Genomic DNA, 14,952 nt, shown 5'->3' with positions numbered 1-14,952 from the left:
GTGTGAGTGTGTTTTTTTTGTTGGAGGGGCAGAGTGGAGGGGTGGGGTGGCTTAACAGCTGCTCTCATTAATATTCACACCTGCTCTCCTGCAAACACACACTTTCGAACACACATACACACTAAAACCACGGTTTGTGGCAAAAGGGTGCAGATATAAAACTATTGTGTGTGTGTGTTTTTGTATTGCAGACTTACATTTTCCTCATAGTTTGTAATGTTCCCTGCCTGTGTGGGTATCAATGTGGTATGCACAGCTTAGGCAGCGTATCCTAATTCTTAAATTTAGTGAAAGTTTTGGAACACACAAAATTTGGACACTGGGGACAATTATACTCACTATATATTGCATGAATGGTATATTTTATAGAGATATTTTACACAATGGGTAACAATGAATAAAATGTATAATACATATGTGACAGATTTGGAATGGCCCTCAAATGTTGTGTGTAAGTTTTTTGGTGTCCACTGATTTGCCCTGCCTGTGTTTTGTGTATTCTCAGGTGTCCCCCTGATTTTGTGGGCACACGCTGCCAGTTCCCGTCGCCCTGTAGCCCGTCACCGTGTCGTAACGGGGGTGCGTGTCATGCTCTGAGTCATGGCAACACGGTGGACTTCACGTGTGTGTGTCGGCCCGGTTACAGCGACCGGCTGTGTCTGACCCCTCTGAACCACGCCTGCCTGAGCGCCCCCTGCAAGAACGGGGGCTCCTGCCACCTTCACACACTCACGCACTACACCTGCAGCTGCCCACCGGGATGGACAGGTATAGAATGAATGGGTGCACATACACACACAGACTCATAGTGCTGTATTGCAGACTGTATGACATTACAACAACACATCTCTATACATTCACAACATTTACAAGACGCCCTTATCCAGAGCGACTTACAGTCTGTAGTTACAGGGACAGTCCCCACCTGGAGACACTCAGGGTTAACTGTCTTGCTCAGGGACACAGTGGGGTTTGGACCACCCAATAAACAGTAAACACAGTACTGAATACACATGATTTCTTCTGTTGCTGTTTACTCTTGTCCTCCAGTTGTAAATTGGTGTGTGGGTGAAGTCACTGCATTCTAATTGAACTGTGTGTGTGTGTGCAGGTAAGACATGTGACCAGGCTGATGCATGCGCATCAAACCCGTGCGCCAACGGCGGTGTATGTCGCGCCTCCAGCTCGGTCTTCATCTGCTCCTGCCCCTCTGGGTTCACCGGCCCCACTTGCCGTCAGGATGTCAATGAGTGTGACGCTCAGCCCGGTGTGTGTGAGAACGGCGGGGTGTGTGTGAACGAGGTGGGCTCCTTCCACTGCCGCTGCGCCCCTACTTTCACTGGAGCACACTGCCAGGCCCCTCTTCTGCCCTGCAGCCCCGCCCCCTGCCTGAACGGTGGCACATGCACGCAGACTGGTCACACAACCTACCAGTGCAGTTGCCCTACAGGTGTGTATTTCTTTTATGTGGAAGTGTGTGTAAATGAGAGAGATGCATTCATGACATGCATAATGTTTGTGTGTGTGTGCTTATAATTTATGTCTCTTCTGATATCGGCCTCTCTTTCTGGCAGGTTTTCTGGGGGTTCATTGTGAGGAGAACATCGATGACTGTAGTCAACATGCTTGCCAGAATGGGGGTGTGTGTATAGATGGGGTGAACACCTACACATGCAAATGTGACAAGCACTGGACAGGTAACGTGAGCTCTGTTTCTCACACACAAACTCAATTAACTATGTACACACACACACATTCATGATACTGACCTCTGACCCCAACCCTCAGGTCAGTACTGTACAGAAGATGTGGATGAGTGTGAGCTCTCCCCTGGCCTGTGTCTGAACGGTGGAACGTGCCATAACACCTATGGTGGCTTCCACTGTGTCTGTGTGAATGGCTGGAGTGGTGAACGGTGCAGCGACAACATCGATGACTGTGCCAGCGCGGCTTGCTACCACGGTGCCACCTGCCACGACCGGGTCGCATCCTTCTTTTGCGAATGTCCTCCTGGACGCACAGGTGAGTGTGTTTAACTGTGTCTGTGTGCAACTGTTCATTTAACATTTACTTCCTTAGTGAACATTAGGGTTCATGTGAACCAAAGTTTGAGTGGAACAGAGGAACTGAGTCTCATCTGTTTTATCTTCTATTTTAGGGCTGTTGTGTCACCTTGATGATGCCTGTATCAGTAACCCCTGCCAGAAAGGGTCCAACTGTGACACCAATCCTGTGAATGGAAAAGCCATCTGTACCTGCCCGTCTGGATACTCGGGTTCAGCCTGCAGTCAGGACATTGACGAGTGCTCACTGGGTAAGGCAGAGTGTTGGCATTGTCAGTATTTGACCCTGACAAAATGTTCCGTTAACACAAACATATCCAGTTAGAATCGGATTGTACATAAAAATATTTTATTAAAATCTGAATGTAGGGTCAGAATCCAGTGGATTGTGTGTCTAATGTTTTTTTACCTGGACATTTTAACATTAATACAATTATGAAAAGTTAACTCACTCACCTAAAAGTATCGTCCACACACACTGCTCCCTGGGCACCTTTCATGGCGGCCCCCTTGGCCCCTCACTGTGTGCGCTATGCTGTGGTGTGTCTCGTGACAACTAATAGCTTTTAGTACTGGATAAGGGCATCTGATAAATTTCGTAAATGACGGAGTAATTCTGAGACGTGTGATGTTGGCTGTGTGTCTTAGGCGCTAACCCCTGTGAGCATGGTGGCCGGTGTCTGAACACGAAGGGCTCATTCCAGTGCCAGTGTCTACAGGGCTATGAGGGCCCTCGCTGTGAAATGGATGTAAATGAGTGTGCCTCCAACCCCTGTCAAAATGACGCCACCTGCCTCGACCAGATTGGAGGATTCCACTGCATCTGCATGCCAGGTACACTACATAATTTCTTTTATACTAACCTCCAGGTATCAGAGCCATGCTTAACTCCTCTGTTAGCATTCATCTAGATCTCTTCCTGTTACTCTTTGAGTATGTTATTATGGTTACAGAGGGGTTTTGTTTTGTACAATTTTGCTCTTAAACTTGACTCAAACAGACCTACCTAATGTAGGCTTACCAGGTTATTCACAGAGACCAGGGTAAAATGTAAATATTCAACATGTCAAGCATATAGCTTGCTGATATCTAACTATTGTGACTCCTTCTAGCCAGTCATGTCTCTGTTGTGTTTCTTGTCATTTCTGGATCCTTGTGTTACTGGTCTTGTCTAATTTGTTCTTCCCTTCACCTGTTTGTGGCCGCTAGGTTATGAAGGCGTGTTCTGTCAAACTGACACAGACGAGTGTGCCTCTTCACCCTGCCTGAACAATGGGATGTGCATTGACAAGATCAACTCTTTCCACTGCGAGTGTCCAAAAGGTACATAAACCATCTTTACGTCATCTGCTGAGAAGTGCATGTTCTTGTGCAAAATAGGTTGAAAAGGTGTTTTTTTCCCATTGTAGGCAAAACTCATTTAATCAAAATTCATCTGTACTAATCAGGAATTCCTCTCCCCATGTACATCTTTGTTCCCAGGATTCTCTGGGAGTTTGTGCCATTTGGACATTGATGAGTGTGCAAGCACACCGTGCCAAAATGGAGCCAAATGCATTGATGGCGCCAACAGTTTCACCTGCCAATGCACTGAAGGTATGCACATTTACACAAAAAAATCACACACACTGTTTCAGACCATACCTGATGTGCACACACTCTTAATGTAATATCCTGTTCTGATGGAATTGTCTGATTTATCTGTGTGAACAGGTTACACTGGGCGGCTGTGTGACGTGGAGGTGGACGAGTGTGTGTCGTCTCCCTGCCACTACGGCACATGCCGTGATGGCCTGGCATCCTTCACCTGTGTTTGTCGCCGGGGTTACACTGGCCGACTGTGTGAGAACAACATTAATGAGTGTGTGAGCCAGCCGTGCCAGAATGGAGGAGTGTGCCAAGACAGAGAGAACGGATATGTCTGTTCCTGCCCCCATGGCATCACAGGTTTGAAAAACACACAAATACACCTAGACTTAATTTAATACTGTCAGAGAGATTGGCCATGTTCTACCATGAAATGAATTGTGTGTGTGTTTGCAGGTGTGAACTGTGAAGTCAATGAGGATGACTGTAAGAGTCGACCATGTGAACATGGCAAATGCATCGACAAGACTGATGGCTTTGAGTGTGTATGTGACCCTGGATACACAGGTGAGAGCCTATGAGTGTGTGTATATGTGTGTGTGTGAAGGCTATAGCAGCAGAACAGGTGGCTAGCGAGCTGTAGTATCGAATTCCCTTGGTGCACACACACTCACACACAGACTCTATTCTGAATTTAGTGTGTGTGTTTGTGTGTGTCTTGGCTGCCCTGCTGAGGATAATAGCCTTTTGTTATTGAAAAGGTTGAAACAGACGGTTGAGCATTACCCTGTCTGGAGGAGTGTCTCTGTGAGTGTGTGTGTGTGGAGGAGGGGGGTCATTCTGTTGTTATTGTTATTCGGTGGTGTGTGAAATGGGAAGGGGGGGGTCTTTGTGTGACCCCCATCCCCCTCACCACTGAGTGGGCTGTTTTCCATAAGAGCGTGGGTGTGGCGAACATTTGAAAAACTTTTACCAGATTGGAAAACATGGTTTTGTGTGTGTTTGTAGATTTTATCTCAGAATGCCTGATGCCTGGTTACTTAGTTGTAACTCGCCTATGAACCAGAAGACCCGGGTTCAAATCCCGCTTACTACCATTGTGTCCCTGAGCAAGACACTTAACCTTAAGTTGTTCCAGGGGGGATGCTGTCCCTGTAACTACTGGATCGTCCCACAAAGTCATAGTTTACCATACCACAGTTTTACCACAATACTGTTGAGTACCTTAAACGTATGAACCTTTTATCCTATGCTGCCTCAGGGTGTCTAGACCTGTAATTGTTTTGACCAACAAGCTGTATTGTGCTGAAATGAGGAATGAGACCAGCAAATGTTTACATTTGTTTTTGTGAAATGCAGACAGGACCAGGGTGATACAAGTCCATTCAAATTCTGCTTGTTTGTTTCAGGAACTCTCTGTAGCATCAACGTGGATGACTGTGTGATAAACCCGTGCCACAATGGTGGCACGTGCATCGATGGTGTAAATGTTTACACATGTGTGTGTCCGCTGCACTTCAACCCCCCAAACTGCCTCACACGCTCTCTACCCACCTTGTGCGCCAGTAACCCCTGTGTCCATGGAAACTGCCTGGAAAAGCACAACAGGTTAGATAAAAGTTCTCCTATAAACAGTTTATTAACAAATCATTTGTACTTACTATGTATGTGAAAAAGTAAACATCACTCTTTCTGATTATTATTCATACACTAAGAAATTATTGAAAATATTTATGAATTATTCCTTTGGATATTTGGATATAGTTTTATAAAGTACATTATTGTAGCCTTTCATAGTATATTCAGTCTCTTTCTCTTTCTCAGTTATGAGTGTGTGTGTGAACCGGGTTGGACTGGACGGGGCTGTGATATTAAGGTGAACGAGTGCTTGTCAAGACCGTGCATCAACGGAGGAGTGTGTAAGGGTCTGGCCAACGGCTATATCTGCAGCTGTCAGCCGGGCTTCAGCGGTAAGTTTTACACACTTTTTCACACATGCATACCCATCTCTGAGGCTGCAATGTTGCATGAAAGGAACTCTTATATGTTGTGTGTTTGTGTGCGTCTAGGTCGCAACTGCCAGACAAACATTAACGAGTGTGCGCCCAGTCCCTGCCTCAATCAGGGCATCTGCATGGATGGAGTTGCTGGATTCAAATGCACCTGTCCCCTGCCATATACTGGTACACGCTCAACACATGCACACACACACTTTCATGCACCATGCTGACACTCATGCATTCATTTATCTGTGTGTCTGGCCAATGTCAGCTAACCTGTATGTGTGTGTGTGTGCGCGCGTACATGCATATTTCAGGCGAGCTGTGTGAGACGCGACTGGCTCCATGCGCAAAGCAGCCCTGTGTGAATGGAGGAGTGTGTCAGGAGTCAGAGGACTACCACAGCTTCTCTTGTCTCTGTCCTTCAGGATGGCAGGGTAAGTGTGTGTGAGTGTGTTTGACTGTGTGCAACAGGTTAATGTGTTAGCTGAGGGAGCGTGTGTGTTGATACTCTCTCTCTTACTGTCTCAGGTCAGAGGTGTGAGGTGGATGTGAACGAGTGTGTGAGGTCACCCTGTGTGAATGGAGCGGACTGTGTAAACACCCCCGGCGACTTTCAGTGCGTGTGTCGCCCTGGATTCTCAGGAACACACTGTGAGATCGACATTAATGATTGCAGTCCCAGTAAGTCAAGTTTTTGTATGTTTGGGCATGAATTTGTGAGTGAACAGTGATCAGTTGAGCCATTTCCTCTCTCTCTTTCTCTCTGTGACAGATCCATGCAGTAACGGGGGTCTGTGTTCAGACCGTGTGAATGGCTTTGTGTGTGTGTGTTTGCCGGGCTTCGCTGGTCGGGTGTGTGAGGTGGATGTTGATGAGTGTGAGAGCGCCCCCTGCCGAAATGGGGGGAACTGCACAGACTGTGTCAATAGCTACACCTGCGCTTGTCCCCATGGTTACAGTGGAATTAACTGTGAAATCAACATCCCTGACTGCACTGACAGGTATAAACACACAAACACAAAACACATTATACAGAAACATAAATATATGACACTTTTCCTTGTGCATTCACACAGACATGCACACAGTCATTTAAATTTGATTACTTTTTGATTGTTTTCCGCAGCTCCTGTTTGAACGGAGGAACATGTGTGGATGGGATTGGAGCATTTACATGCACATGTGCATCTGGCTTCACTGGCACCTACTGCCAGCATGACCTCAATGAGTGTGATACCCATCCATGTCTGAATGGGGGCACCTGCCACAACCACTATGGCACACACACCTGCACCTGTCCCTATGGGTACACCGGGAAGAACTGCCAGGTATGCATGTACACACACACAAGCGTCCAACTTTCACACCTGCATTAGGTGTCTGGTGATATCTGGTGCTGTAGTGTAGAGTGGGTTACCAACAAATTAAACCGGCATAACAGTTCATATTCATATAATTGAACCATAAGCAATAATATATTACATTCTTAATTACAGTTTGTTGTGCAGATTATTGTTTTAACTTCTAATTCTACATTTACTGACCTAGGGTTATATGTCTTTTTGGCAGAGTGTGGTACGCTGGTGTGACACCTCTCCCTGCAGAAACGGAGGTGTGTGTTGGCAGGAGGGCGTGTCATTCAGGTGTCAGTGTGTAAGTGGGTGGACGGGCATCTATTGTGATGTACCCACAGTGAGCTGTGAGGTGGCCGCCAGGCAACAAGGTAAGTAACCGCCTGTGCACAACAGTATCAGGGTATGTGGATGTGCTTAGTTACTAAATCTGTCAAATCTGTGTTCATTTTTTCCAGGGGTGGATGTGTCAGCTCTGTGTGGACGTGCTGGTGAGTGCGTGGATATGGGGAACACACACATGTGTCGCTGTGCTGCTGGCTTCACAGGGAGCTACTGCCAGCTTGATGCCAATGAGTGTGAGCCCAACCCCTGCCTCAATGGGGCAACCTGCACCGACCACCTGGGAGGCTACAGCTGTGAGGTATGTACACACATACAAAAAAACATCCACAGATATACATTTAAATTTATCAGAGTGAATTACAGTCAGTTGTTACAGGGACAGTCCCCCTGGAGACACTCACGGTTAATTGTCTTACTCAGGGACACAATGGTAGTAAGTGGGGTTTGAATCTGTGACTCTTCTGGTTCATAGGAAAGTGTGTTACCCACTAGGCTACTTCTACCCATACAACAACAACATTTAATTCTTATATAGCCCATAAACACATACAGTATATCTTAATGGGCTTTGACAGGCCCTACAGTTGACATTCCTCACACTTCACCCTTTTGGAAAAACTCCACTAAAAAACGTTCGGAGAGAGAGAAAAAAAGCAAGAGACCTTGAGAAGGAGTGAGACAGAGAGGGACACCCTTCCAGGGTAGAGTGAGCCTGCAATTGGTGTCAGTGCAGGGTCGGTGATGATTTGTCCATGAAAAGAAAAAAAGTCAAACAGGTGTAGTCCATACACAGATATACAGTCATGCTCTCTTTATACTCGTTTTGTATTGACATGGAGACACCATAGATACATAACTATTCATACATACCAAAATAATGCTTAACAGATTTGAACATAAACTAAAGTGAATTATTTTACAGTGAATTAAGTGTTCTCTCTCTCTTTCAGTGTGTACCTGGCTTCTATGGCAGGAACTGCTCCGAAGAACTGAATGAGTGTGTCTCTCAGCCCTGCCAAAATGGAGGCACCTGCATTGATCTCATCAACACATACAAATGCTCCTGCCCGCGAGGAACACGAGGTAAACATGCAAGCATGCACATACACACACACACACACACACATGCTTCACCCGAATCACACACACACTAACCTACGACGATTTCTTCTTTATCTGTTAGGGCTACACTGCGAGGTTAATGAGGATGACTGCTCTCCTCTCATTGACCGTGTGACTCTGGAGCCTCGCTGCTTCAATGGCGGCATGTGTGTGGACCGTGTAGGTGGTTTTGGATGCGTGTGCGCACCAGGGTTCGTGGGTGAGCGATGCGAGGGGGATGTAAACGAGTGCTTGTCTAACCCTTGCAATGCCCACGGTACACACACCTGCGTCCAACTGAACAACAGTTATCGCTGTGAATGCAAGATTGGATATACAGGTCTGTTCACACTCAAACATGTATACACAATTACATCATAAAAGAAGGTATTAATGAAAGTTGTTGTTTGTAGGCCAACATTGTGAGTCAGTGCTGGATGGTTGTCTGTCACAGCCCTGCAAAAATGGGGGAACCTGTTCTGTGGCCAGCAACACTCCTAAAAATTACATCTGTACCTGTCCACAGGTGAGTACACGTACACACAGCCAAACACACCAAACATGCACACTTTGAATGCCTGGATTCATGTACACATTAAAATGCGAGTTATTCATTAATTTACAGTTTTCTGCTAAAAATACCCTTGATCTGTGAGTCCGTTGTTAACAAAAGTGATCAGCAAATACTGACTGTATGTTCTCCCTTTCAGGGATTCTCTGGATTTTCCTGTGAACACGGCTCAAGTGTATGTGGGTGTGTGAATGGTGGCGTGTGTGTGTGGGAGTCCTCTGGCCCTCGCTGTGTTTGTCCACCAGGTTTCGGTGGCCGCGAGTGCCAAACGGCCATAAGTCGTACTTATTCACGCTCCCCGTGTCACCCTAACCCCTGTTATAATGGCGGCACCTGCCAGCCTTCATCAGATGCCACACAATACGAGTGTGTATGCCCTGACCGCTTCAACGGCTTGCGATGTCACATCCTGGACCATGCCTTCAGGGGCGGACTCGGTCGGGACATTACCCCTCCACCTGGAGAGGAGCCGTCATGTGAGCTGGCAGAATGCAAGGGCCGTGGCGGGAACGGTCTTTGTGACTGGCCATGCAACACACACGCCTGCGGCTGGGATGGCGGCGACTGCTCTCTGAACTTTGAGGACCCCTGGCATGCATGCGTGTCTGCACTGCAGTGCTGGCGCTACTTCAACAACGGAGTGTGTGACACACAGTGTGCCAATGCTCCTTGCTTATATGATGGCTTCGACTGCCAACATGAGGAGGGGCAGTGCAAGTGAGTGACAGCGATCCTTCAAAATAGTGTACACTCCCACACAACACATGCCCATGAAGAATCCTACACACAAGCCTAATAAATGCACACACGTGTAAGCATAAGCATACCACAAGCATTAGAATACATGTCTCACACTTCACTCCGTCTGTCTCCGCAGCCCTCAGTATGATCAGTACTGCAGTGATCATTATGGAGACGGCTCCTGTGACGAAGGCTGTAACAGTGCTGGCTGTGAGTGGGATGGGTTGGATTGTGCCGGCGAGGTTCCGTCTCGTCCGGCAGTGGGGGTCCTGGTGCTCGTGGTCCATCTGCCGCCCCAGCAGCTCCGAAACCACAGCTCCACATTCCTGCGGGAGCTCAGCCGCGTGCTACGAACCAACATCGTGTTCCGTCGAGACGCCAGTGGAGAACCACTGATTTTCCCGTATTATGGCACAGAGCAGGAGCTGAGCGCGCACTCAAATGCACACACTCACCTACTGGAACGCGTCCGCAGGAGCCTGCTATCGCTCGTCAGGCCACGCACGCGCCGAGAACTGGACCCTATGGAGATCAAAGGGTGAGTTTTTTTTGTAGTCTTTGTATCGTATGTTAAGTACGTAGTGGAGTGTATATTTGTGTGTGTGTGCAGATTGATCACTGTTTGTGTTGTTTTTGTTTACAGGTCAATAGTTTACCTGGAAATTGACAATCGTGTGTGTTATCAGCAGTCTGGAGACTGTTTCCATAGTGCTGAAGATGTGGCGGCTTTCCTGGGTGCTCTGGCGTCCAGTGGCAACCTCAACGTTCCATATATCATTGAGGCTGTTACCAGTAAGTACACAAGTGGCTTATGCATGTTTCGCTGTCTGAATGTTTCACTGTCTGGTCCACAATAGTAGAAAAATACATTTGAAAGATTTTTTTTTTTAATTGTTACTTTATTTTTGACAACTGGCTTTGTTGACCACTAGGTTGCATTCTATCATGTAATTATAAATATCCATTATTTGTGTGTGTGTGTGTAGGTGAAGCCGATGCCCCTCGTTCGAAAGAGATGTATCCACTCTTTCTCGCCCTGCTGGGATTGGCTGTACTGGCTTTGGCAGCAGTGGGTGTGGTGTTGTCACGTAAACGGAAGAGAGCTCATGGACAGCTGTGGTTTCCGGAGGGCTTTAAAGCGACGGAGCAGAAAAAGGCCCGGAGAGAGCCGGTGGGAGAGGATTCTGTGGGGCTCAGGTGTGTGCCTGTTGCTTATTGTGTATGTGCTTCATTGTAGTTATGTATAACACTACTGCATGTGTTAGTGTGTATTTATGTGTACTGTTTGGTTAAGTTTGCCTGGAGGTTTAACTCTTGTCTGTGCTCTTCTCAGACCTCTGAAGAACTCTGACAGCTCTTTGATGGATGAACAACTCAATGAATGGTGCGAGGAGGACAAACGCTACAGGGTGAGTATTATGATATGCGTATTTGTCCCTGAAATCTATGATTTATTGGTAATTAGCAGCTAAAAAATAAAAATATCTGATTTTATTTTCTTTTTTATGCATTTTCAGTGGACACAACAGCACCTGGACGCAGCTGATCTGCGCACAATGTCCATGGCACCCACCCCTCCTCAGATTGAAATGGACAATGACTGCATAGACATTAATGCCCGTGGGCCAGGTATGCGTGTGGCTATTGTAGAAATGTTTGTCCTTTACAGAAGACAAGTGAAGGACATGCTTTTCTGACATCTCGCTCTTTCTTTCTCCCATTCCACCTCTCAGATGGCTTCACCCCTCTGATGATCGCGTCTTGCAGTGGAGGAGGTGTAGAAGTGGAGCAAATTGAACCAGAAGGGGAGGAGCCAACATCTGATGTTATCACTGATTTCTTGCATAGCGGGGCAGATTTGCATAATCAAACAGAGCGAACAGGTGAAACGGCACTGCACTTGGCAGCTCGCTACGCCCGTGCCGATGCTGCCAAACGGCTACTGGAGTCCCGTGCTGATGCCAACGTGCCCGACCATACAGGTCGCACTCCACTTCACACCGCAATTGCTGCTGATGCTCTTGGAGTGTTTCAGGTAAACACACACATACTTGTGGACACAAATGTATGTACATATACAGTGCAGCCTTAATCATTCCATATTCAAAACGTATTCTGTATTCAAACTTTTTCCAAATTTTGTTATGTTACAGCCTCATGAATTCTACACACAACACCCCATTAATTTATAAAAACAAAGTCTTTTTGAATGTGATTGGCAATATTGGCACATAGGCCATTTCTCTTTGCTCCATCAGGTTGGATGGGAAGCGCCTGTGCTTAGATTGACCGTCGGGTTCTTGGTCACTTCCATGACTAAGTCCTAAGTGAATACTTATGCACATTTACATTCACATTGTCATTATGGGGTGTTGTGTGTAGAATTCTGAGGAAAAAAAAATATTTATATACAATTTTGGGAAAAGGCTGTAACATAACTAACTGCCGAAAAAGTGATTCTCCCAAATTACACCTGCAAGAGCAAAAACTCTTATACAATTGACAGAAATATACTCTACAATCTGAAGTTGGAATCCTTTCCTGCCTTTTAACCATTCTTTTAAACAAAGTCTAAGGTCTCTATCTTAACCGGTGTTTTCTGAGAATCTTAATCCCCATTTCTGTGAATCAATTGTGTAAGATACACATGCATACTCTATTAACTCAATTTACATAATGACTAATGTTTTTATGAGACAGTTCTTTGAATTGTGCTGTTCCGTGCAGATTTTGCTCCGCAACCGTGCAACAGACTTGGATGCCCGCATGAATGATGGGACCACACCTCTCATCCTGGCTGCTCGATTGGCTGTGGAAGGCATGGTGGAGGAGCTACTGCACTGCCATGCTAACACCAATGCAACCGACAACACTGGTAAGTACGCTTGCCATATACATCCAGATGCTTTCATCCACCAGTTAAATGATCTGAGTCTGAACTGTCTTCCCTGTGCTTCGCCCTTCTCCCCCTTCTTTCCGTTTTAGGTAAGTCTGCTCTGCACTGGGCAGCAGCAGTTAATAATGTGGAGGCTGCTGTTGCTCTGCTGAAGAACGGTGCCAATAAAGACCTACAGAACAATAAGGTATGTGTGTTGAAATTCTATAAAGTAAACTATTAGATATTAATAATCTGTAATAATCAAATTATACATGTATAGGTAATAAAATATATGGATTCTCCTTTAGCCCCTCTTTCTGTGAAGGAAATGAAAAGTTGTGACTGTATAGGACATTTACACTCACTTTAATTCTCATTTTTCTGAACAGGAGGAGACTCCTCTGTTTCTGGCAGCACGCGAGGGCAGCTTCGAGGTGGCGCGCGTGTTGTTGGAACACGGTGCAGACCGTGACCTTGCTGATCACCTGGATCGCCATCCGTGTGATGTAGCCCAGGAACGCATGCACCACGACATTACGCGCCTCCTCCAGGAGCACGCCTCTGGGCCTACGTCTCCTCCAATCAGGAAACCACACCGCTCAGGTGGTAAGGAGGGTGCAGCCAAGAAGAAGCGGAGTGGACAGGAAGCGGCAAGCATGGCTGTGTCCCCAAGCCAGTCAGAGTCTCCACATCCCTACTCCCCGCCCATGATAACATCACCCTACCAACTGTCCCCATCTATCGCTCTAAATCACCTCCAAGGTGTAGCTGATGCCCATCATCCCTTTGACTCCACTCCTCCACGTCTCTCCCATTTGCCTGTGGTTGGAGTGGGTGGAGTTCAGTCCACAGGGCCATGCGATTGGCTGACCCAGTTGCAGCAGGCAGGATTTGCTAACCGGATTCCTCAGGTGATTGGTTTTCCTCCTTTACAAAACAGTCATGTGCCAGGCAGTCAGAGCCTCACACAACAGCCACGCCCAATTTTACCTCACCAGAGCTCTAGCAGTGGTGTTGTCGACAGTGCACAGCACAAGTTCTTGGGTGGAGATACCGCTGGGATAATGCTAACAAGTACCGTCCCCACCGCCATTCAAACCATCTTTTCACATGATGCTCAACTCATGGCCACACCCACACAGTTCTTAACACCACCCTCTCAGCACAGCTACTCCAGTGCCATTGAGAACATGCAACAGCATCACATGCAACCAGTGCCAGACCATCCCTTCCTTACGCCATCGCCTGGTTCCCCTGATCAATGGTCAAGTTCCTCTCCACATTCCAATGTATCTGATTGGTCAGAGGGGATATTGAGTCCACCAACTAACCTACAGATGAGCCACATCCCAGAGGCCTTCAAATAGAGTGAAGCCACAGGGCATACCATTGTAACAATGAAAGCTTGTTGGTGGAGGACACGTTATCTGCAGTCATAAGAAGAACTGTTATTATTGAGCAAATATTTATTAATCTGCTTCTCTGGAGGAAGACGGACAAAAAAATATGCTTTTTATTTAGAGTCTTAATGAGTAGGGGGAGTTTTTCCCTGCATTTATATTTGTAATTTTTTATTTTGTACAGACACTGGTTTTAATAGAGCTGTTGATTTTCAAAAGTTGTACTATCTTTAAAGTTTTGGAAATTTTAGTAAATGTAGAGGGTCTTAATTTCAGTATGGTATTGTTTGTCTTAATTGCGAGTCAAAAGCATTTCAAAAAGCTTGTGTGTGATCAGAGGGTATGTGTAGGTCCACAAACGAGGAGCTTCTAATTTATTTTTTACATTTCCTCAGCAATGTGGAAAGAGGTGTGTGTGTGTGTGTGTGTGTGTGTGTGTCGGGCGGGGTGGGTTACTCTGTGTACACACGTATTTTATGTTACATGAGATGTTGTGAAAATTGTAAAGTCAGGAAAAGTGTTATGCCCCACATGCTAATGTGCTGTTGGCAACAAAGTATTGCTGTTTATTGGTTTTGAATGTATATGTATTATTCTGTTTCATATTTTGTAATGCAATAAAAGACGTCACGTGGTGGTGAATTTCACATGATGTATATTTGTGTGTTTAAACAGAAACAGAAAATTTATTCAACTTTTCATCAGTTATTACAAAACGAACAGTTAATCTTTACCACCAGTAGGCGCCATTTCATCATAAAAAGCCTAATGTTTTGCAGCCAATTTAGTTTTTTCTGTTTTTTTAATGAAAATGTTAAATTTGTGCATTAATTAAGTCTTTTTAAAAGTTTCATTTTTAGCACTTTGCTCCCCAAACTGAAAACTAATATAAATGTTACTTGCACCTGCTC

The 14,952-nt window shown here is 46.0% G+C and overlaps 1 protein-coding gene across 1 annotated transcript in view; it reads left to right on the top strand.

Moving 5' to 3' along the window:
- Positions 1-14,688, top strand: part of notch1a (notch receptor 1a) — a 17,062-nt gene extending 2,374 nt beyond the window's left edge. The window contains exons 3-34 of the mRNA XM_028971657.1: positions 506-768; positions 1,112-1,450; positions 1,575-1,697; positions 1,789-2,022; positions 2,159-2,314; positions 2,712-2,897; positions 3,273-3,386; positions 3,546-3,659; positions 3,777-4,010; positions 4,107-4,217; positions 5,060-5,258; positions 5,475-5,620; positions 5,720-5,833; positions 5,968-6,087; positions 6,182-6,334; positions 6,426-6,654; positions 6,780-6,981; positions 7,223-7,376; positions 7,464-7,648; positions 8,301-8,433; positions 8,534-8,791; positions 8,865-8,977; positions 9,162-9,739; positions 9,900-10,301; positions 10,407-10,555; positions 10,750-10,960; positions 11,097-11,172; positions 11,281-11,392; positions 11,497-11,798; positions 12,491-12,638; positions 12,749-12,846; positions 13,031-14,688. Of these exons, the coding sequence (XP_028827490.1) occupies positions 506-768; positions 1,112-1,450; positions 1,575-1,697; positions 1,789-2,022; positions 2,159-2,314; positions 2,712-2,897; positions 3,273-3,386; positions 3,546-3,659; positions 3,777-4,010; positions 4,107-4,217; positions 5,060-5,258; positions 5,475-5,620; positions 5,720-5,833; positions 5,968-6,087; positions 6,182-6,334; positions 6,426-6,654; positions 6,780-6,981; positions 7,223-7,376; positions 7,464-7,648; positions 8,301-8,433; positions 8,534-8,791; positions 8,865-8,977; positions 9,162-9,739; positions 9,900-10,301; positions 10,407-10,555; positions 10,750-10,960; positions 11,097-11,172; positions 11,281-11,392; positions 11,497-11,798; positions 12,491-12,638; positions 12,749-12,846; positions 13,031-14,008 (6,934 nt within the window). The 3' untranslated portion in view covers positions 14,009-14,688. The remainder of the gene's footprint in view (positions 1-505; positions 769-1,111; positions 1,451-1,574; positions 1,698-1,788; positions 2,023-2,158; positions 2,315-2,711; positions 2,898-3,272; positions 3,387-3,545; positions 3,660-3,776; positions 4,011-4,106; positions 4,218-5,059; positions 5,259-5,474; positions 5,621-5,719; positions 5,834-5,967; positions 6,088-6,181; positions 6,335-6,425; positions 6,655-6,779; positions 6,982-7,222; positions 7,377-7,463; positions 7,649-8,300; positions 8,434-8,533; positions 8,792-8,864; positions 8,978-9,161; positions 9,740-9,899; positions 10,302-10,406; positions 10,556-10,749; positions 10,961-11,096; positions 11,173-11,280; positions 11,393-11,496; positions 11,799-12,490; positions 12,639-12,748; positions 12,847-13,030) is intronic.
- Positions 14,689-14,952: the final 264 nt, after the last annotated feature.

The sequence above is a fragment of the Denticeps clupeoides genome, chromosome 3 (genome assembly GCF_900700375.1).
Source record: "Denticeps clupeoides chromosome 3, fDenClu1.1, whole genome shotgun sequence".
NCBI lineage: Eukaryota > Metazoa > Chordata > Actinopteri > Clupeiformes > Denticipitidae > Denticeps > Denticeps clupeoides.
The sequence above is the reverse complement of the archived record's forward strand: the minus strand, read 5'-3'. Positions and strand labels throughout refer to the sequence as shown.